The sequence below is a fragment of the Triticum urartu genome, chromosome 5A (assembly GCF_056163025.1).
Source record: "Triticum urartu cultivar PI428250 chromosome 5A, HENAU_Tu73, whole genome shotgun sequence".
Classification (NCBI taxonomy): domain Eukaryota; kingdom Viridiplantae; phylum Streptophyta; class Magnoliopsida; order Poales; family Poaceae; genus Triticum; species Triticum urartu.
The window spans coordinates 658,036,674-658,060,405 of NC_141877.1; the positions used below are offsets into that span (position 1 = coordinate 658,036,674).

At 45.2% G+C, this 23,732-nt stretch overlaps 2 protein-coding genes across 4 annotated transcripts; one reads left to right on the forward strand and one right to left on the reverse strand.

Annotated features, from left to right (window-relative positions):
* The first annotated feature begins 13,676 nt into the window (after positions 1 to 13,676).
* On the forward strand, positions 13,677 to 16,961 carry LOC125511442 (ALA-interacting subunit 1). Of its 3 annotated transcripts, none has more exons than XM_048676819.2 (9): positions 13,677 to 13,815; positions 14,433 to 14,490; positions 14,645 to 14,703; positions 14,810 to 14,884; positions 14,968 to 15,075; positions 15,216 to 15,286; positions 15,514 to 15,814; positions 15,963 to 16,252; positions 16,617 to 16,961. In XM_048676819.2, exons 2-9 carry the CDS (start codon positions 14,433 to 14,435, stop codon positions 16,654 to 16,656), a joined length of 1,002 nt encoding a protein of 333 aa, XP_048532776.2. In that variant the 5' UTR covers positions 13,677 to 13,815; the 3' UTR covers positions 16,657 to 16,961. The 3 variants fall into 3 exon arrangements, with proteins under 3 accessions (XP_048532776.2, XP_087378399.1, XP_048532778.1); XM_087522273.1 differs by lacking the exon at positions 13,677 to 13,815 and adding an exon at positions 13,882 to 14,258 and having other exon boundaries at positions 16,628 to 16,961; XM_048676821.2 differs by lacking the exon at positions 13,677 to 13,815 and adding an exon at positions 13,887 to 14,258.
* Positions 16,962 to 17,313: 352 nt separating this feature from the next.
* Positions 17,314 to 20,720, reverse strand: LOC125511443 (plant/protein). Its single transcript, XM_048676822.2, has 11 exons — positions 20,395 to 20,720; positions 20,217 to 20,319; positions 20,089 to 20,102; positions 19,689 to 19,904; positions 19,547 to 19,618; positions 18,888 to 18,977; positions 18,736 to 18,774; positions 18,543 to 18,647; positions 18,108 to 18,273; positions 17,817 to 17,926; positions 17,314 to 17,732 (listed from the first exon to the last, which is right to left on the reverse strand). Exons 1-11 carry the CDS (start codon positions 20,584 to 20,586, stop codon positions 17,646 to 17,648), a joined length of 1,194 nt encoding a protein of 397 aa, XP_048532779.1. The 5' UTR covers positions 20,587 to 20,720; the 3' UTR covers positions 17,314 to 17,645.
* Positions 20,721 to 23,732: the final 3,012 nt, after the last annotated feature.

Consider the following 23,732-nt stretch of genomic DNA (forward strand, 5'->3'; position numbering starts at 1 on the left):
AAATACAACGGGTGCAAAACAGTTGCACACGCGGAATACTCAGGTTATACTTGACGAGCCAAGCATATACAGATATGGCCTCGGAACACGGAGACCGAAAGGTCGAGCGTGAATCATATAGTAGATATGATCAACATAGTGATGTTCACCAATGAAACTACTCCATCTCATGTGATGATCGGACATGGTTTAGTTGATTTGGATCACGTAATCACTTAGAGGATTAGAGGGATGTCTATCTAAGTGGGAGTTCTTTAATAATATGATTAATTGAACCTAAATTTATCATGAACTTAGTACCTGATAGTATCTTGCTTATTTATGTTTGATTGTAGATAGATGGCCCGTGCTATTGTTCCGTTGAATTTTAATGCGTTCCTTGAGAAAGCAAAGTTGAAAGATGATGGTAGCAATTACACATACTAGGTCTGTAACTTGAGGATTATCCTCATTGCTGCACAGAAGAATTACGTCCTGGAAGCACCGCTGGGTGCCAGGCCTGCTGCTGGAGCAACATTAGATGTTATGAACGTCTGGCAGAGCAAAGCTGATGACTACTCGATAGTTTAGTGTGCCATGCTTTACGGCTTAGAATCGGGACTTCAACGACGTTTTGAACGTCATGGAGCATATGAGATGTTCCAGGAGTTGAAGTTAATATTTCAAGCAAATGCCTGGATTGAGAGATATGAAGTCTCCAATAAGTTCTATAGCTGCAAGATGCAGGAGAACAGTTCTGTCAGTGAGCATATACTCAAAATGTCTGGGTATAATAATCACTTGATTCAATTGCGAGTTAATCTTCCAGATGATTGCGTCATTGACAGAATTCTCCAATCACTGCCACCAAGCTACAAGAGCTTCGTGATGAACTATAATATGCAAGGGATGAATAAGACTATTTCCGAGCTCTTCGCAATGCTGAAAGCTGCGGAGGTAGAAATCAAGAAGGAGCATCAAGTGTTGATGGTCAACAAGACCACTAGTTTCAAGAAAAAGGGCAAAGGAAAGAAGAAGGGGAACTTCAAAAGAACAGCAAGCAAGTTGCTACTCAAGAGAAGAAACCCAAACCTGGACCTAAGCCTGAAACTGAGTGCTTCTACTGCAAGTAGACTGGTCACTGTAAGCGGAACTGCCCCAAGTATTTGGCGGATAAGAAGGATGGCAAGGTGAACAAAGGTATATGTGATATACATGTTATTGATGTGTACCTTACTAATGCTCGCAGTAGCACCTGGGTATTTGATACTGGTTCTGTTGCTAATATTTGCAACTCGAAACAGGGACTACGGATTAAGCGAAGATTGGCTAAGGACGAGGTGACGATGCGCGTGGGAAATGGTTCCAAAGTCGATGTGATCACGGTCGGCACGCTACCTCTACATCTACCTTCGGGATTAGTATTAGACCTAAATAATTGTTATTTGGTGCCAGCGTTAAGCATGAACATTATATCTGTATCTTGTTTGATGCGAAACGGTTATTCATTTAAATCAGGGAATAATGGTTGTTCTATTTATATGAGTAATATCTTTTATGGTCATGCACCCTTAAAGAGTGGTCTATTCTTATTGAATCTCGATAGTAGTGACACACATATTCATAATGTTGAAGCCAAAAGATGCAGAGTTGATAATGATAGTGCAAATTATTTGTGGCACTGCCGTTTGGGTCATATCGGTGTAAAGCGCATGAAGAAACTCCATACTGATGGGCTTTTGGAACCACTTGATCATGAATCACTTGGTACTTGCGAACCGTGCCTTATGGGTAAGATGACAAAAACACCGTTCTCCGGTACTATGGAGAGAGCAACAGATTTGCTGGAAATCATATATACAGATGTATGTGGTCCGATGAATGTTGAGGCTCGTGGCGGATATCGTTATTTTCTCACCTTCACAGATGACTTAAGCAGATATGGGTATATCTACTTAATGAAACATAAGTCTGAAACATTTGAAAAGTTCAAAGAATTTCAGAGTGAAGTTGAAAATCATCATAACAAGAAAATAAAATTCCTACGATCTGATCATGGAGGAGAATATTTGAGTTACGAGTTTGGTGTACATTTGAAACAATGCGGAATAGTTTCGCAACTCACGCCACCCGGAACACCACAGCGTAATGATGTGTCCGAACGTCGTAATTGTACTTTACTAGATATGGTGCGATCTATGATGTCTCTTCCTGATTTACCACTATCTTTTGGGGTTATGCTCTAGAGACGGCCGCATTCACGTTAAATAGGGCACCATCAAAATCCGTTGAGACGACGCCTTATGAACTGTGGTTTGGCAAGAAACCAAAGTTGTCGTTTCTAAAAGTTTGGGGTTGCGATGCTTATGTGAAAAAGCTTCAACCTGATAAGCTCGAACCCAAATCGGAGAAATGTGTCTTCATAGGATATCTAAAGGAAACTATTGGATACACCTTCTATCACAGATCCGAAGGAAAAACCTTTGTTGCTAAATTCGGAAACTTTCTAGAGAAGGAGTTTCTCTCGAAAGAAGTGAGTGGGAGTTAAGTAGAACTTGATGAGGTAACTGTACCTGCTCCCTTATTGGAAAGTAGTACATCACAGAAACAAGTTTCTGTGACACCTACACCAATAAGTGAGGAAGCTAATGATGATGATCATGAAGCTTCAGAACAAGATACTACTGAACCTCGTAGATCAACCAGAGTAAGATCCGCACCAGAATGGTACGGTAATCCTGTTCTGGAAGTCATGCTACTAGATCATGATGAACCTACGAACTATGGAGAAGCGATGATGAGCCCAGATTCCGCAAAATGGCTTGAAGCCATGAAATCTGAGATGGGATCCATGTATGAGAACAAAGTATGGACTTTGGTTGACTTGCCCAATGATCGGCAAGAAATTGAGAATAAATGGATCTTTAAGAAGAAGACTGACGCTGACGGTAATGTTACTGTCTACAAAGCTCGACTTGTCGCAAAAGGTTTTCGACAAGTTCAAGGGATTGACTACGATGAGACCTTATCACCCGTAGCGATGCTTAAGTCTGTCCGAATCATGTTAGCAATTGCCGCATTTTATGATTATGAAATTTGGCAGATGGATGTCAAAACTGCATTCCTGAATGGATTTCTGCAAGAAGAGTTGTATATGATGCAACTGGAAGGTTTTGTCGATCCAAAGGGAGCTAAAAAAGTGTGCAAGCTCCAGCGATCCATTTATGGACTGGTGCAAGCCTCTCGGAGTTGGAATAAACGCTTTGATAGTGTGATCAAAGCATTTGGTTTTGTACAAACTTTTGGAGAAGCCTGTATTTACAAGAAAGTGAGTGGGAGCTCTGTAGCATTTCTGATATTATATGTAGATGACATATTGCTAATCAGAAATGATATAGAATTTCTGGATAGCATAAAGGGATACTTGAATAAGAGTTTTTCAATGAAAGACCTCGGTGAAGTTGCTTACATATTGGGCATTAAGATCTATAGAGATAGATCAAGATGCTTAATTGGACTTTCACAAAGCACATACCTTGACAAAGTTTTGAAGAAGTTCAAAATGGATCAAGCAAAGAAAGGATTCTTGCCTGTGTTACAAGGTGTGAAATTGAGTAAGACTCAATCCCCGACCAATGCAGAAGATAGAGAGAAAATGAAAGATGTTCCCTATGCTTCAGCCATAGGCTCTATCATGTATGCAATGCTGTGTACCAGACCTGATGTGTGTCTTGCTATAAGTCTAGAAGGGAGGTAGCAAAGTAATCCAGGAGTGGATCACTGGACAGCGGTCAAGAACATCCTGAAATACCTGAAAAGGACTAAGAATATGTTTCTCATATACGGAGGTGACAAAGAGCTCATCATAAATGGTTACATTGATGCAAGCTTTGACACTGATCCGGACGATTCTAAATCGCAAACCGGATACGTGTTTACATTAAACGGTGGAGCTGTCAGTTGGTGCAGTTCTAAACAAAGCATTATGGCGGGATCTACATGTGAAGCAGAGTACATAGCTGCTTCGGAAGCAGCAAACGAAGGAGTCTGGATGAAGGAGTTCATATCCGATCTAGGTGTCATACCTAGTGCATCGGGTCCAATGAAAATCTTTTGTGACAATACTGGTGCAATTGCCTTGGCAAAGGAATCCAGATTTCACAAGAGAACCAAGCACATCAAAAGACGCTTCAATTCCATCCGGGATCTAGTCCAGGTGGGAGACATAGAGATTTGCAAGATACATACGGATCTGAATGTAGCAGACCCATTGACTAAGCCTCTTCCACGAGCAAAACATGATCAGCACCAAAGCTCCATGGGTGTTAGAATCATTACAGTGTAATCTAGATTATTGACTCTAGTGCAAGTGGGAGACTGAAGGAAATATGCCCTAGAGGCAATAATAATGTTATTATTTTATTTCCTTATATCATGATAAATGTTTATTATTCATGCTAGAATTGTATTATCCGGAAACATAATACTTGTGTGAATACATAGACAAACTAAACGTCACTAGTATGCCTCTACTTGACTAGCTCGTTAATCAAAGATGGTTATGTTTCCTAACCATAGACATGTGTTGTCATCTAATCAACGGGATCACATTATTAGAAGAATGATGTGATTGACATGACCCATTCCATTAGCTTAGCACCCGATCGTTTAGTATGTTGCTATTGCTTTCTTCATGACTTATACATGTTCCTATGACTATGAGATTATGCAACTCCTGTTTGCCGGAGGAACACTTTGTGTGCTACCAAACGTCACAACGTAACTGGGTGATTATAAAGGAGCTCTACAGGTGTCTCCAAAGGTAAATGTTGGGTTGGCGTATTTCGAGATTAGGATTTGTCACTCCGATTGTCGGAGAGGTATCTCTGGGCCCTCTCGGTAATGCACATCACATAAGCCTTGCAAGCATTGCAACTAATGAGTTGGTTGCGAGATGATGTATTACGAAACGAGTAAAGAGACTTGCCGGTAACGAGATTGAACTAGGTATTGAGATACCGACGATCGAATCTCGGGCAAGTAACATACCGATGACAAAGGGAACAACGTATGTTGTTATGCGGTCTGACCGATAAAGATCTTCGTAGAATATGTGGGAGCCAATATGAGCATCCAGGTTCCGCTATTGGTTATTAACCGGAGATATGTCTCGGTCATGTCTACATTGTTCTCGAACCCGTAGGGTCCGCATGCTTAAGGTTTCGATGACAGTTATATTATGAGTTTATGAGTTTTGATGTACCGAAGTTAGTTCGGAGTCCCGGATGTGATCACGGACATAATGAGGAGTCTTGAAATGGTCGAGACATAAAGATTGATATATTGGACGGCTATATTCGGACACCGGAAGTGTTCCGGATGATTTCGGAGAAAACCGGAGAGTCGGAGGGTTACCGGAACCCTACCGGGAGTAGTAATGGGCCATATGGGCCTTAGTGGAGAGAGAGAAGAGCGCCAGGGTGGGCCGCGTGCCTCCTACCCCCCTTGGTCCGAATTGGACTAGGAGAGGGGGGGCGGCGCCCCCCTTTCCTTCTCCCTCCCCACTTCTTTCCCCCTCCTAGTAGGAGTCCTACTCCTACTAGGAGGAGGACTCCTCCTGGCGCGCCTATAGGGGCCGGCCGGCCTCCTCCCCTTGCTCCTTTATATACGGGGGCAGGGGGCATCCCTAGAGACACAAGTTGATCCACATGATCATTTTCTTAGCCGTGTGCGGTGCCCCCTTCCACCATAATCCTCGATAATATTGTAGCGGTGCTTAGGCGAAGCCCTGCGACGATAGAACATCAAGATCGTCACCACGCCGTCGTGCTGACGGAACTCTTCCCCGACGCTTTGCTGGATCAGAGTCCGGGGATCATCATCGAGCTGAACGTGTGCTAAAACTCGGAGGTGCCGTAGTTTCGGTGCTTGATCGGTCTGGCCGTGAAGACGTACGACTACATCAACTGCATTGTGCTAACACTTCCGCTGTCGGTCTACAAGGGTACGTAGATCACACTCTCCCCTCGTTGCTATGCATCACCATGATCTTGCGTGTGCGTAGGAAAATTTTGAAATTACTACGTTCCCCAACACTTAGCACGGGCAAGGGCCCTACGGGCACCTTCAATGCAGACGGAGCGCTTGATGACTTCGAGCCTTGGACAGGCCTCCACCAGCCGCCGCACCAGCCCAAAATAGCTCCCAGGCAGAGCCTCTCCAGGCCACAGCCGAACTAGGAGGCCCTTCATGGCCTGTTCGGCCGCCTTGTGGAGCTCGACCAGTTGCTTCAGCTGGTCGCTCAGGGGCACGGGGTGTCCGGCCTCAGCATACTGAGACCAGAACACCTTCTCTGTCGAGCTGCCCTCCTCGGCTCGATAGAATGCAGCGGCATCGGACACACTCCGGGGAAGATCTGCGAACGCTCCTGGAGAGCTCCGGATTCGGGTAAGTAACAAGTAACTCACAGTTATATGTTTGCTTTGCATAAAGAATGCCTTACCCGCCGCTATCTTCTTCACCTCATCCATCTCCTGGAGGGTCTTCTGGGATTCGGTCTTGGCAGACTTGGCATTTTCAATAGCCGCCGCGAGCTCGGACGCTCGCGTCTTCGAGTCAAGCTCCAAACTCTCATGTTTCTTCATGAGAACCTGGAGCTCTTGCCGCACCTTGCCAACCTCGGCCTCATACTTCTCCCGCTCGGTGCGCTCCACGGCCGCACTCTTCTCGGCCTCGAGCAGCGCTTGCTTAAGGGTCGCCACCTCAGACGTGGCCCCTACAATAGCCATGTTAATCCTGTCATTTTTTGCAATTGCACCTTTTTTATACATATCCAAACAAGGTATTTCTTACCTTCCTTCTCCTCGAGCTGCTTCTTGGCACGCCCGAGCTGTTGCTCGGACTTCTCGAGGCTCTGCTTCAGCGCGTCCGCTTCCGCAGTCGGTGCGGCGGACGCTAGCAGAGAAGCCTGCATACGCATATTGACTCCTTTTGTTAGACTCCTGTGGATTCTTTGATCCTCTATTCGGCTTTTCTTCCCGAATGCCCAACAGAGCATCAGGGGCTACTATCTATGCGGTAATATTATTTACACATTATTTACTTACCTCAAAGCCTGTTAAAAGGCTAGTACAAGCTTCAGTCAGTCCGCTCTTAGCGGACTGAACCTTCCGGACCACCGCACTCATAATAGTGCGGTGCCCCTCGTCGATGGAGGTGCCTTCGAGCACCTCCAACAGATTGTCCGGCGCCCCCGGTTGGACGGGGGTCACCGGCATGGTGGGCTTTCTCCTCTTAGAAGGAGGTCACCCGCCGGACTCTGGAACCTTCGAAGGTTCCGGAGCAGTGTCCGGCCTTGAGCCGGACTTGGAGCCCTGGGGGGTTTCCTCCCCTTTACTCCTGGAGTCTGGGAGGTCGCCTTGCGGCGCCTCTAGGACCATCTCCTCCCTGCTTGGAACCTGTTGGGACAACACTTCGGTGTCGTCCGTAGGGCGGGGGAAGGAAGCCGTCGGAAGCGAGTTCACATCCGACGAGTCCAGTGAGCCGCTCGACGATGCGTCGAGCCGGTCTTTGGGTGGGCTGCATAAACATATTCGACATAAGGGAAAGCTGTGCAATAAACGAATACTATGAGTTACTCCGGTATCCGGATACTTACGATTTCGCCAGGGGCTTGGCCCTGGGCTGCCACTCCTCTTTGCCGTCGTCGGCGTCGGTGGAGTAGTCCAGAGGAAGGGTTTTCCCCTTCTTGGACCCTCCGGCCTCCTCAGAGAGGGCGACCTTCCTTTTCTTCTCTCCTCCCACTGGAGGGGGAGAGGTTTCTTCTTCTTCCTCCTCGTCTTCATGGGAGGAATGCGCCTCGGAACCGCCGGATGATGAATCCGACACCTCCTAGCGTCGGGCACTCTTTCGAGTCCCCGTGGCCCTTTTCGTGGCCTTCTTCTCCGGCACCACATAGGGTGCCGGAACCAGCAGCTTCGCCAAGTGAGCGTCCGCTGGGCCTTCGGGCAAGGGAGCCGGACAGTTGATCTGTCCGGACGTCACCTGCCAATCCTGTCAAAGGTAAGGGAGCTTAGATCCCGCATGGAGTCAAACTATGAAAAACTAATACCCTGTAAAAGGAAATAAACAGCTTAGCGCATGAGCGTGATGCTGTGTACTAAATCCACGATCCTCGGTAGCAGATTCGGGGGCCTCGGCGCCCTTGAAAAGCACCCTCCAGGCATCTTCGTACGTCGTGTCGAAGAGCCTGCTCAGAGTTTAGTGCCGCACCGGATCGAACTCCCACAGGTTGAAAGCCCGTCGTTGACACGGGAGGATCAGGCGGATGAGCATAACCTGGACTACGTTGACAAGTTTGAGCTTCTTGTCCACCAGGGTTTGGATGCATCTTTGGAGTCCGGTCAGCTCTCCTTTCTTACCCCATGACAGGCCCATTTCCTTTCAGGAGGTGAGCCGCGTAGGGGGTCCGGATCGAAACTCGGGGGGTGCGACCCATTTAGGGTCACGTGGCTTGGTGATGTAAAACCACCCCGCTTGCCACCCCTTCAGGGTCTCCACAAAGGAGCCCTTGAGCCATAAGACGTTGGCCATCTTGCCAACCATAGCGCCTCCGCACTCCGCCTGGTTGTCGCGCACCACCTTCGGCTTGACGTTGAAAGTCTTGAGACATAGGCTGAAATGGGGGCGGATGCGGAGGAAAGCCTTGCACACGACGATAAACGCTGAGATGTTGAGGATGAAGTTCGGGGCCAGATCGTGAAAATCCAGGCCGTAGTAGAACATGAGCCCCCAGGCAAATGGGTGGAGAGGGAAGCCCAGTCCGCGGAGGAAATGGGGGAGGAACACCACCCTCTCATGGGGCCTAGGGGTGGGGATGAGCTGCCCCTTTTCGGGAAGCCGGTACGCAATGTCGTTAGACAAGTATCCGGCCTTCCTCAGCTTTTTGATGTGTCCCTCCGTGACGGAGGAGACCATCCACTTGCCTCCTGCTCCGGACATGACTGGAGAAGGTTGAGGTGGGAGAGCGGACTTGGGCGCTGGAGCTCAAGTGCGCGAGAATGGATAGGCAAAGGAGGAAGAAGGCGTAGGTGAAAAGGTGGATCCTTATCCCCTTATATGGGTGGACGCAACTACGTGTCCCCACCAGCCTGGTAAAACTCGCTTATCTCCAAGCGCCGTAATCAATGGCGCGGTTGGGTTACCCACGCCCGTATTGATGAGAATCCCGGAATAAGGGGACACGATCTCTGCTTTAACAAGACGTGCCAAGGAAACCGCCTCGCATGACGCGCTGAGCTGGGATAATTAGACGACTCGGATAAAGGCTTGGCCGTAGTGTGTCGCACTACGGAATACGTCAGCAGATTAGATTTGTGTAAATATTATTCTCTCTATGGCAATATGTGGAAACTTATTTTGCAGAGCCGGACACTATCTTTGTGTTCAAAATCTTCTATGCAGTACTTGGAGGAGGAACCCGCCTTGCAATGCCGAAGACAATCTGCGCGCCGGACTCATCATCATTGAATCCTGGTTCAGGGGCTACTGAGGGAGTCCTGGATTAGGGGGTGTTCGGATAGCCGGACTATACCTTCAGCCGGACTCCTAGACTATGAAGATACAAGATTGAAGACTTCGTCCCGTGTCCGGAAGGGACTTACCTTGGCGTGGAAGGCAAGCTTGGCGATACGGATATTCAGATCTCCTACCATTGTAACCGACTTTGTGTAACCCTAACCCTCTCCGGTGTCTATATAAACCGGAGGGTTTTAGTCCGTAGGACAACATAGACAACAACAATCATACCATAGGCTGGCTTCTAGGGTTTAGCCTCTCCGATCTCGTGGTAGATCTACTCTTGTACTACCCATATCATCAATATTAATCAAGCAGGACGTAGGGTTTTACCTCTATCGAGAGGGCCCAAACCTGGGTAAAACTTCGTGTCCCTTGCCTCCTGTTACCATCCGGCCTAGACGCATAGTTCGGGACCCCCTACCCGAGATCCGCCGGTTTTGACACCGACACCCCCCCTACCTCGTGGCCTCCTCGAAGCTTCCCTTACGTGCACTTCAAGTCTTCTGGGCTTCTTTCCTTACAAAAATGAGTTCCATGAAGTTTCAGGTCAATTGGACTCCGTTTGATTTTCCTTTTCTTCGAAACCCTAAAACAAGGTAAAACAGAAACTGGCATTGGGCTCTAGGTTAATAGGTTAGTCCAAAAAATGATATAAAAGTGTGTAATAAAGCCCATAAACATCCAAAACAGTAGATAATATAGCATGGAGCAATCAAAAATTATAGATACGTTGGAGACGTATCAAATACATAGACAAACATAGTGTCACTAGTATGCCTCTACTTGACTAGCTCGTTGAATCAAAGATGGTTAAGTTTCCCAGCCATAGACATGAGTTGTCATTTGATTAACGGGATCACATTATTAGAGAATGATGTGATGTAGCACGATGATCGTTTAGTTTGTTGCTATTGCTTTCTTCATGACTTATACATGTTCCTATGACTATGAGATTATGCAGCTCCCGAATACTGGAGAAACACTTTGTGTGCTACCAAACGTCACAACGTAACTGGGTGATTATAAAGGTGCTCTACAGGTGTCTCCGATGGCACTTGTTGAGTTGGCATAGATCAAGATTAGGATTTGTCACTCCGATTGTCGGAGAGGTATCTTTGGGCCCTCTCGGTAATGCCCATCATTTTAAAGCCTTGCAAGCAATGCAACTAATGAGTTAGTTGTGGGATGATGTATTACGGAACGAGTAAAGAGACTTGCCGGTAACGAGATTGAACTACGTATTGAGATACCGACGATCAAATCTCGGGCAAGTAACATACCGATGACAAAGGCAACAACGTATGTTGTTATGCGGTTTGACCGATAAAGATCTTCGTAGAATATGTAGGAGACAATATGAGCATTCAGGTTCCGCTATTGGTTATTGACCGAAAACGTGTCTCGTTCATGTCTACATAGTTCTCGAACCCGTAGGGTCCGCACACTTAATGTTCGGTGACGATCGGTATTATGAGTTTATGTGTTTTGATGTACCGAACATAGTTCGGAGTCCCGGATGAGATCGGGGACATGACGAGGAGTCTCAAAATGGTCGAGACGTAAAGATCAATATATTGGACGACTATATTCGAACATCGGAAAGGTTCCGAGTGATTTGGGTATTTTTCGAAGTACCGGAGAGTTACGGGAATTCGCCCGGGAGTATATGGGCCTTATTGGGCTTTAGGGGAAAGAGAGAGGGGAGGCTGCGCGCCCCCCAAGGCTTAGTCCAAATTAGACTAAGGGGAGGGGCAGCGCCCCCTCCTTCCTTCTCTTCTCTTTTCCCTTTCCTTCTCTCCTACTCCTACTACATGGAAGGGGGGAATCCTACTCCCGGTGGGAGTAGGACTTCCCTTGGGGCGCGCCTAGGAGGGCCGGCCTCTCCCCATCCTCCACTCCTTTATATACGTGGCCAGGGGGCACCCCATAGACACACAAGTTGATCAGTTGATCTTTTAGTCGTGTGCGGTGCCCCCCTCCACCATAATCCACCTCGGTCATATCGTAGCGGTGCTTAGGCAAAGCCCTGTTCCGGTAGCATCATCATCACCATCATCACGCCGTCATGCTGGCAAAGCTCTCCCTCGACACTACTGGATCATGAGTTCGTGGGACGTCACCGAGCTGAACGTGTGCAGGTCGCGGAGGTGTCGTACTTTCGGTACTAGGATCGGTCGATCGTGAAGACGTACGACTACATCAACCACGTTGTCATAACACTTCCGCTTACGGTCTACGAGGGTACGTAGACAACACTCTTCCCTCTCGTTGCTATGCATCACCATGATCTTGCGTGTGCGTAGGATTTTTTTTTAAATTACTGCGTTCCCCAACAAAAGGCACAAGTTTGTGACGGGCCAGCGGTCGCTTTGCCGACGAGTATGGCGTTCGCTATCTAGGCATTCTCCTCTCATCACACTACTATTCGAACAAGAAATCATGCACATGAAATATCCTGGACGAAGCCACCTCTGGGCTCATACAGACTGAAAATTGAGAAGAAGAGAGATATACACGCGCGCTCCTCCTCCACCGCCTGCCTCGCCTCAACACGACGTGCGCACCGCGAGTTGCGGGAATGAGAGTGAGTAGAGTAGCGCGCCGTGTAACCAAATGAGACTTTGATTTTTTTTAAAAATCTATAAGGCTGAAGTGGGAAATCAACTTGGTCGAAAGATCGAGAGGGTTAGGTTTGATCATGTGGAGAGTATTTTTCCAATGAATTTTATTCTTTTTGTGCGGAACATGGAATAGTCCATGAGAGGACGCCTCCCTACTCATCTTAGTCAAATGGTGTAGCCAAAAAAAGTACCGTACTCTAAATGATTTGGTTAACACCATGTTAAACACGTTGAGGCTCTCCAAGCATGGTGGGGGAGACGATATTGACTTCATGTCATGTCCTAAACCGAGTTCCCACAAAGAACAAAGAGATAAATCCATTTGAGGAATGAGAAAAGAAAGGTTAAAACTCTCTTACGTACGAACCTGGGGCTGTTTGGCGAAAGTCAATGTGCCAATTCCAAGGAAGCGCAAACTTGACCAAAAATTGTGGATTGTGTTTTCCTGGGCTATGCTTTTCATAGCATTGGTTACAGATTCTTGATTGTAAAATCTAAGGTCTCTGACATGCATGTCAGTACAACCATGCATGGAATCAAATGAACTAGGGTTTAAGGTTTTGTCACTCTCGCAATCCATCATCTACTTACTACACCCCATTTCTTCATACGAACTCTGATTTTGACAATCTTGGGCTCGTTGGATTGCTAGCAAAAAAACCGATGCGTCTGTGGCCTTGGATCGTCATTTTGGACACTTTGATAAATGTCAAATCATCAAACTCTCCAAAGGGCCTTGATTTGGTACCTAAAACTTCTCCGGTTTGACCCCTAGCTTGATTCTTTTGATGTCCGAAGTCCAGGAACATGTCAACACACCTACAAAGACCACAAAACAAAGGAAAAACTAAATAAAAATAAAAAAAAAGTGTGCAACGAACTTGGTAAAATAAGTAAATATCGGAAACTATGCATTGGGAAGATGAATAAGTGGTAGATGGATATGATATGAAGGATTTTTGCACTAGAATATACTCTAAAAAGTATGCATCTCATCACACACCAGACAACACTTGCCTCACACCATCCGAGTTCTAGAGCACTGTGCCACTGCCAGGATCTTCCCCATCCCACCTTATACATTTTTGAAATTTTGAACAATTTATGAAAAGCACAATCATTTTCTAAAAGCTGCACAATTATTTTTAAAATAGTGAAAAAATTAAAAGATATAAATAAATTTGAAATAAATAAAAAGTAAAACGAAAATGGAAAGGAAAAAAAGAAAACCGGAAATCCATCCACTAAAGAAAAAACAGAAAATGAATTCCTAAAACCGGGTACTATGGTCCCATTGAATGGGCCGGGCCGTTTACTCGTTTGACCGACGTCTTGACGCTGTGTGCGTCATATAGGATTTCTCCAATCCCGGGCTGCAGCCCAACACATGCGAAGAAAAGCCCGTGTGGGCTGGGCCGGTGGGGCCCGCTGGTGGCGTGCCACCGCCGCCGAGCTCCTCCCCTCCCCTGCTGCCGCTGTCACTCCAAAACCGTCGCAGTCCTCCCTTCCTTGTGGGCTTCCCTCACCGCCGTCACCCAGCGCCGTCCACCACCCAGACCCCACCCCCGCCCCCTCCTCCACCTCCGCCTCCCACCTCCCCCGTCGCGCCGGCGACCCCGGCCTCCTCTCCTCCGCGGTAAGCAAGCCCCCGACGCTCCGATCCCCCCCGCCGCCGCCCCCCAAACCCCCGACCTACCGATTCCCCCGCTTCCACGCTCCCCCGCGCGCCCCGTCGGCCAGTCCAATCGCGATTTGCGCGGCCGCGCTTGCCTGCTGGAGGCGTAATCCCGGTCTCCTCGGTCAGCGGAGGACTGCCGCGGTCTTCGCGCGTGCTCGTACTCGTCTCCGACGGGCGCTGCCGTGCCAGTCGCCCGGTAGCTAGGGCATCGGCATCATTATCAGCTAGCTAATGGTCGCGATTTGGACAGAGACCGCGAGGAACCTTGGAGTCGTGGGCGGACTCGGGTCATTAGGGTGATGATTAGAGAAAAAGACGGGGTCTTTTTCTATCATTTCTTCCTGTGGGGGTCCCGGCCACTCCATCCAAATCCCCTTTCGACTCAGCTGTGCGCCACAGGAGTTGGTCTCACTGGCTTTGACTCTTCTCTGTTTCTATATAACTTTGCACTATGTTCCGATTGTTTATCACCTCTAATTATATGCCGTTTGCTTATTCTCGGAGTAAATCTATCAAATGTTTTATCTTTGACTTTCTTTAATGCTCGACTCCATTTTGGTTGCTCACGCATGCAGATGTATCCTTTGGAAATGGACGGCAACTCGAACCCAAAGACGACCAACAAGCCCAAGTGTATTCACCTCTTTCTTGCTCCCCTGCCAGTACCTTATTATTTATTCTATCTCGACTCGAATGCATGCCGTACTATTATTTGTCAGGGTCTTTTGTTGGATCCAGTGCTGTTTCGACAAATTGACAGGCATGGTTTGGTTCTCTCTGTCTGCAGATTCCAAGTTCACACAGCAGGAGCTTCCAGCATGCAAGCCACTACTCACACCTGAAATCGTAACCATCCTAATCTCCGATGCTTGTTTACCATCTTCAGTTCCAATAATTACAGATGAAATTTATGAGTTACTTGCAAGTGATGATGATATCTGGACATGCATAGGTCATTGCCGCCTTCGCGCTCATTGGCGCCCTGTTTGTTCCCATCGGGCTTGCGTCGCTGCATGCATCACGGCAGGTCAAATGCGGATGTCTTGGATGTTTCTCTGGCGTGATTCTTCATGGTGCATTTGTTTACCCTGTACCTTCCCTGTGATGCAGGTTGTCGAACTGGTGCATAGATATGATGCAAGTTGTGTGCCCGTGGATGACAAGGTTGGGTTCATCCAGAACTCCAGGACTGACAAAACATGCACAGTAACAATGACTGTGAGTTTCAAGTGAAAATGTTATCGCAGTTATACATATTTACTTGTGATGGTTGCGCATAGTACTGCTGTTGTTGAGATAGTCTTTAAGTACATTGTCTCCTATAAATTTGAACAAACTGGTTGTTGTATGCCTTTCAGGTGCCAAAATACATGAAGAGCCCAATCCATGTCTATTACCTGATCGACGGCTTCTATCAAAACCATCGAAGGTATATTTTCCTATTAAATATTTTACTGAAAAAAAACCTATATTGCTTCCCTGGTTGGTTCTCAATCAGTGCTTCACAAGGAATTTGAAAATATTCATTTCCTACCTTCTGTTGCATTTTTATCTCTACTACATTAGCAGGCACGCTATACTGTTGTATTGACAATTGTCCTGTTGGAACAAATTATGTCGACATACTCAGACCAATTGTTGCTTGTCTTTTCATAGGTATGTGAGAAGTCGAAGCGACAAACAACTGCGGTATAAGAGTGCTGCACATTTGACATCAGATTGTGTGCCTGAAGGTGAGACCGCTGATCATGCTCCAATTGTTCCATGTGGCCTTGTTGCTTGGAGTATGTTCAACGACACATATACAGTCCGGGTCAATGGAGTGGTTACTCAAGTGAATAAAAAGGACATAGCTTGGAAGAGTGACAAGAACAATAAATTCGGCAAGAATATCTATCCCAGTAACTTTCAGAAGGGAAGGCTTATAGGTGGTGCTACGCTAAATGAGAGCATACCAGTACGTGCATATTTCCATCACCCTGCATATGCATTACTTTTGGTATTAAGGGATCTGCGTGCTGGAATATAGAACACTTACAATCATTTTATGCACATCCTTCTAGATTTTTTTACTCTAATTTATTCTTCTTGTCACAATTGTGTAGTTAAGTGAGCAAGAAGATCTCATTGTTTGGATGAGAACTGCTGCCCTCCCAACTTTCAGGAAGCTGTATGGCAGAATTGAGAAAGATATCAATGCAAATGATAATGTAACAGTGGTTATACAGAACAACTATAACACATATAGTTTTGGAGGATCAAAAGCGTTGGTCCTTTCTACTGCATCTTGGATTGGAGGGAAAAACAACTTCATTGGCATGGCATATCTGACTATTGGTGGTTTGTGCCTTTCCCTTGCTATGGGCTTCTTAGTTCTCTACATGGTTAAACGGAGGTATGTTTAACAGTTTGCTGACTGCTATTTCATACTGGACATCTCATTTCTCTATCTTAAAACATGTTTTGAAGCATTCATATCACACTTACTTTTCATGAACCCTCTTGTTATTAGTATGTTACCTGAATGCATTTTGTTTGATTAGATTAAAACAATGTAGTTATTGGTTCTGTCAATTTGAGTGAAATTAGGAAGATGCTATAACGAGCCAGATGGCTCTTTTCTCGTTCCATCATATACGAAGCTTGAGCTCTAGTTTTCAGCTTGTTATGCATGAACCATTATATGAAATTGTACAAAGGGTTAATTAGTGACTAGTTCTAATTGTTGCGCCAAGATAATCACATTTGACTATTTTCAGGAACTTTGCAGATCCCTCGAACCTGTCATGGAATAGATGAATAGAGTTAACTATTAGACTGGAGTATCCTGTCTGAGAATAAAAGATCATTCAATGGGTGAATTCTTCCAACTGGATCTATGGGTGTCTGTTCTTATTCCCATTCACTGGGCTTGTCATGGCTCACAGGCATGAGGATCTTGTTAACTTTGGAGCCCTAATAGCATCATACATACATGAACAGAATGTATTGTGATCAGTTGACTTAAACCTTATCTGACCTTATCTGACCATACCGAGAGTCGTTTCTGAATGCTTATTATGAATTATAAACCAACTAATTGTGCTTATGGTAGCAGATACTTATACCTGTTCTTGCAGTTCATGTTTCATGTTTACCTATTTGATCACATAAAAGGTATCACCAGGTGCTAATCTTACGGCATGCTTGGTTTATTTACCAAAAATTGGCTAGCCAATGTCTGGCAATGTCCTAAACTTGACAATATTGGCAATTTTTGAGAGGTTGGCAAGGCAAATTGGTAGCCAACTTTCTACCTTGCCAAACATTAGCATGCTAAATTTAGTCCTCAAACCAAGCATGTCCTTAACATTGAAGATCTGAAGGCTAATGTGCTGTGGTTCTCCTTCTATTTCTTTTGTTCGCTTGTAAGCCAAATTAATAATGTGACTAGTGACTGAGCTTACAAGCAGTTCATCTCAGCCTTAAAAAGAAATTATCATTCAAGGAAACAAAACTGCAAATATTTGTACCAAGAATAGTTGTCATTCTCAAGTGATATTCCTAAAACAAGTTTGTATTGGTCTGTGATCACTTTATCAAAACGATCGGCAGATAAAGGTACAACTGCTGCTCTTGGAAAAAAAAGTTAATTGACGACTGATGAGTATAGTGATGCAACACACTTAACAAAACACTGCCGATCAAGTCACCTTGTCAGTAACCTAGAAATTAAAGACTCCCACTAATAAGCATGCACTGTTTGCGAGCATGGTAGCTTGAATCGTCTTAATGTTCATCTAAGGTGGTCATTGGCAGGGCAGGATCGTAGGCTCCATGGGCGTGGATATGCTCCTAGTGCACATTTCAGGGCCAATTTCTTTGACCCCTTCTTCCTGAGTAGTTACAATACTGCTGATCAACATCATTTTTGGGGGGTTCCTGAAGAAAAGATAGCCTGGAGAAAACATAGCGCATACCTTTGCGAGATTCCTGAAGTAAATTGTTGTGTAGTTCCCCGTTGGGAAGAAAGCTTCTATCAGATCAGCAAGAACTAACTGGGGCTGGGAGATAGCTCCATCTGACCAATCTTTTAAAAACAGGAAGTTTGTTAGACCACTACACTACATATGTAAAATCATACGACACAGTGGGGTTTGGGCATTGGTATCAACTCATCAACCCTGATTAAGTGGAATGAGAAAAAAAAAAGGAAAACCAGATCACTATGTTTTCTTAAGCACAGAAACAATAAAGATAACTGTCATTACCAAGTGTCTTGGAATTTCCTATTCTTTTATCAAATCTCCATATGCTTTGGTTAGTTATGAAACTGAAACAAGAGTCACGGCCCACATCAATATTGTCCAAAAATGTGGATAGCTTGTACTCTGCAGGATCCGAGGCATATGTCTGATCTATGACCACATCCACCGTCTGAAATTTGTATGAACCAGGCTTTGAGTTAGATGCTAGTAAATGGTTAATAAATAGCCATTCAAAAAAATTGTGAAGTAATAGATCATCACAGAATTTTCTTCTTACATAGTAGCAAGAGGCCAAGTTCATTTTAGAAGTGTTAAAGTTCATATAAGCAGTCGAGTAGTAAGAAACGAGCTCTTCTTAGCATCATCTGAAATGGTGATCGGGCGGACGTTTTTACTAGTACAAGGTGTGACATTAGGTTCATTATTATTGGTACTCACGCAAAGAATGGCATGTAAGCTGTCCATGTCCTCTGGATCTGAAACCTTGAACCTCTTATCGGTAATAGTTGCATCCACAATCTCTGCTCCTGCATCTTTGACGTACTGCTCATGGAATATACACAGACATGCACATCAGTTTTCCACTCCTTTTTTAAATTTGAACTTTTGAAATACAGAGTGATGCTGCTACCTGTAACTTGTAACTTTCTCTGACAAATGTCCATACTCCCTACAGCAGCAGTAGATACAGTACATTGATGATTAGTAAAAACTGTATATTCAAAATCTTGCTTAGATAGATGCACCAGACATTCATGATCCCTTGGGCGTAAAGTTGCATACCTCTGTGAATTCGACCCATGCCACTACAGGTTTGAATCGGGTGCTTAGGGCAGCAGCTGCTTTGCTTAAGCACAGGTAGTTTGTCTTGATCTGCATTAGGAATGAATACGATGTGTTAAAACTGGAACCGGATCCTCTAACATTAAGAAGGAATGTTAGAGAAGCTACAATACTCTAACTTTCCTTCTTTCTATTCATATGATTATGTCTAAAATGATTTAAATTAATTTGCAATTTGATGATCTACCGTATACATTTATAGTAATTATATGCAAACAAATTGATGGTGAAATAAAATTAAATTTAAATTATTTATATTTACAGTAAATACCAACACTAAACAACCTATTAATTATCTACTAACAGTCCCTAACTTTCCTTCTTCATTTTACACTAGCCTAACACTGTAGCACGGTGACATTCCTTCTCAATGTTAGAGGATCCGGTTCCGTTAAAACTTGGTGCAAAAATGAGATACACTGTCCTTAGGTACCTGTATATATAAAATCTACAGAATAGTATTGCAGAAATTATCTGGGCTTGCTAGTTAAGCTGCAGCTACTTATTATGGTATGGTAATATTACTGAGTGCATAATGAACACAGTTTTCTCGCTCAATCATGACAACACAAATTCAGTCACATTTTGCTGGTCTTAACTGCATCATATACAGCATTGGCCCTGTCTTCAGAATTCGTGAACGTTCCCAGGTACTTGATCCACTCGGCCCTCTGCACAGAAACCAAAATTAAATTTGTCAGTTGATCTAGCTGCTGAGAGGATTCTAGGTAGTGATTTTACCTGCAACGGCGTGTCCTCTTCAGAGGGCACATAAGCTGCGAAGTTGCAACCTTTATCTTGATCCGTGCTCACGAAATGCGCGTGAAACTGCGAGAGTTTGCCTGTGTCTGTCGTGTTGATAAGTTGCACATTTCCACTTGCATATGCCTGGAGCAGGCACTGGGAAGCCACCTGAGGTGATGTTATCCCTTTCAAGTTCTCCAGCACTCCAAGTAGCTGCGCATGTACCAACAAAGTCTGAGATAGCTAAAAATCCATACGCAGAAAGCATCAGAGTTTGTGTTCCTTCTCATTTATCATATTATTATGTATGTAGAAAAGTAAAAAAGAAAAAGTGCCCGGGCCACAGATTCCAGAATGTTGGTGTGATCTCAGTTCGGCGACTCCGTTGCTCGCTCACCTCAAAGAAGGACACTGCAAGCAGATGTGGAAACGAATGAACTTACTCTGGTAAGTTGCTGGCCGCTGTGAACACTGCACACACAGTAGGGTGTAGAAATACTTGCATACTCTGGTTGGTGTACGTACCCGGAGAAGCGGTGGTGTCGAGGGAGAAGTTGGCGAGGGGGACGACGAAGGACTTGATCCTCCCCGTGCAGTACCTCGTCTTGCTCGCCATCTTGGACGTGCTCTGCACAAAACAAAACGCCATTGCCGATCGATCAATCACCAATGCCAATGCGTGCGTCTGCAGACTAACCAATACCTGCATGAGGAGGTAGCTCTTGCCGTCCCAGGCGTTCTTGAGGACCTTGAACCCCTGCCCGTAGTATATGTGGAACAGCCTCGCCTCCTCCGCCCGCGACACCGGCCCGCCCACCACCGCCGCCGCCGCTGCGAGGCGCAGGAGCAGCGCCGCCCACAGCCACAGCAGCGCCGCGCTCCGGCGGCACGCCATGGACTGCTGCTCTGCTCTGCTCAGCCGCGTCTTCCCTTCTGCCTCGGAGCTGGCTCCGGAGGTGATGGTGATGGTGATGGTGATGGTGATGGTGAGCGAGAGAGTGTGTGTGCCCGTGACGGACAGGGTGTGTGCGTGTTGGAGCGGCGCCTTTTGTCACGGCGCGGAATCGGTGGGATGCTTGTGAGCCGACGGATGAGTTGCACATGCTGCGGCGGTGGTTGGGTGCACGTGGTGGCGCTCTTCCTGTTGCTGCGCGCTTTGGATGGTTGCTCCTTTTGGCTGTTAGCAGTTGACCGCCCGTGCCATTGGCCACCTTGGTACGTAGCTTTGCCATCGGATGATGATGACTGATGATGGCCGTGGGTTTTACTCTGCTCCGGATGGATATAAACATGTTTTAAAATGTAGATTTACTCATTTTGCTCCGTATGTAGTCATTTATTGAATTTTTTTAAAAAAAATATTTAGAAATGAAGGGAGTAATGGATATGATCATTTTCACAAAAAGGAAAAGAAAAAAAAGAACGTTGGTCGGCGTGGTCTGCTCTTCCAGCACAGACAACCTTGGTTGTAGCAGAAAAATGAAGTTGTTTGCAAGGCGGCGTCGATTGTGCGATGTAGCTTCCCCTGATGGTGGTTGCAGCTTTCCGCGTTAATGGTCGTCGTGTCGGTCTCGACGAGCTCTAGGCTCTAGCAATAGTGATGTCATGCCCCCGCGGCAGGTGGGGCCTCGAAATCACGGGATAGCATGGTGTGGCGTGGGTGGCCTACAACTCACGGCATTTGCGGGGGTGTGTGGAGAGAGGGCGGGAGTGAGCGAGCTCGGGGTAAAACATCCCATGGCAACCGATGCGAGGAAGGGGAATAAAAGAGAGATGAATGAGAGGAAGAAGAAAAATATCAATGATAGGAAGGCACGGGGGTGGTGTGTGTGGAACCATGAGCGGTAATTGGGGGGAGTCTTTCTCGCCTCATTCTGCAACACATGAGCGGCCATCGTTAGTTTCATCCGGTCGACCACAACGAATCGTTTCCCTTTTCCTAGCAAGAATTTATCGTCTTTTAGCCCTTGTATCTCGCACATCCATGGCATCTGCACGCGTTAGTGCACCCGTGAAATGTTGAGTTTTCTGCCGCTGCCGTAGTGGCCATGGCGGCGGGGTCATCTGGCGGATTGGCCCATGCACGAAGAGGAGCGAGTGAGCGCGTAAGACATACATTTTCTTTTTAGAAAATAACACTTTTTGAAGTGTGGTCATTTTTGAAAAAAACTCAAACATTTTTTGGAAGTTCCCCATCATTTTTTGAATTTGTGGACAAATTTTGAAAACAAGATTTTTTTTTCTTCTGAAATACTGAATAATTTTTTTAAATACGAACACTTTTTGCAAATTTTCGAACATGAACAATTTGAAAATTTTGGATTTTTTTTTTGAAAACTCCTAATCATTTTCTGAAGGCACAAATATTTTTTTAAATATGTGAAAAATCTTTTAAAATGGGAATATTTATTGAAATTCGGACAATATTTGAAACATGGTCTTTTTTTTGAAAAAAATGTGAATAGTTTTATAATCAGAACAATTTTGGAAATTTCAGGACATATTTTTAAAGGGAATTTTAGAAAGATGAAAAACCCCAAAGAAAACCAATAAATAAACATCAGAAAAATAAAATAAAAAAGTAGTAAAAACTGGTCTGGAACCTTCCGGAATGTTCCCAAAACCGGATAGCTAAATGGGCCGACCGTTTGGATTGCCCGCTCATGGCTCCTGTTTGATTCGGTGTCACGTCAAATAGGATGTGGGGCATCGGTCTAGCCAGCGAGGTTGTGGGGCGGGGGGGGGGGGGGGGGGGGGGGTTTGGTGCTTGAGCATTTTCTGTGGATTATCGGCCGTAACTGTAGAATTTTCGCTCACTTATTGGAGTGATGCTCATATGGCTATCTAAACTTATGAGGTTAGTCCATCTTATTCAGGTTTTGTCCTCTGTAATTTTTTCACGAAAAGCATGGAGGAAAACTGATATGCAAAAATCTTGGTGTAACTTTTAGTTTCATTAGGGTTCTTTGTTGTTTGTGTAAATTTTAGTGTTCTTGATCTGATATGTTTTGCTTGAGATGTCAACAAATCATATTGTTTACTAAAGGAAAAAGAGAAACAAATGTAAGATTAATAGTTAGTGAGATCCCTTTTTCGCGCGCGCGCGGGGGGAGGGGGGGGGGGGTAGTTATCGGAAACTATTTTCTTAAATACCATCATAAAAAATAATTAAGGGACATTGATGCCAGCAACATCTAGATTACCTAAGGGACATTGAAGATGCCACCAACATATTCGAAAGAGGAATAGGGTCCGGAGGGTCTGGTGTAACGACCCGGATCTAGTAGGATCTGAATCTCTATGCTTACCCATCGATCGTACTAGCACACACGATAACAAGAGTGAATATCAATAAAATATGCATCATTTTCTACAAAACGATGGATCCAAAATTACATATACATGTTGTTGGCACAGCTCAAAGCTGGCACAGGATGCAACAGAAACATACATAATGATAAGCTAGGGCTCCATCAACTCCAGGCTTGTTGTGTGCGGACCCTTGATACAGTGATCCTATCACCTCTTAACATGTCGTAACATGTCGACATCTGCACATGATAAGTGCAGATGATTACGTAGAATGTACTCACAAGTTGCAAAGAAAATTATAACTGAATATTCGTTCAAGGTAAGACAAAAAATTGCTAGGGGTTTTTGTCTGCGTAAAACCAATTTTCACATGCACTAGGATTTGTAAACTTTTTTGAAATATTAGTTTTTAAGATATAGGGTTAGAGTGAAACACTTAGGTAAACACAGTAAGGCTCATTCTCCAACATAAGTAAAACAATACTTATGGTTGAAGGGAAACACACCCATGTGCTCAATACTCAACCTAGAACCCTTAAATCGAATTTGAGAAAAAGAAAGGGGATATCCTTCTTCAGTTCAAGTTTTCAGTTACTTGAATTGCTTGTATCCCTAGGCACATCTAAACAATTAGGTTTAACCCTCTGCAGAGGACGTACGCATTCCACACATGACACAATCAACCCCATTTGTTGTTACACACTTCCCTGCACGACCGAAAGGAGATTG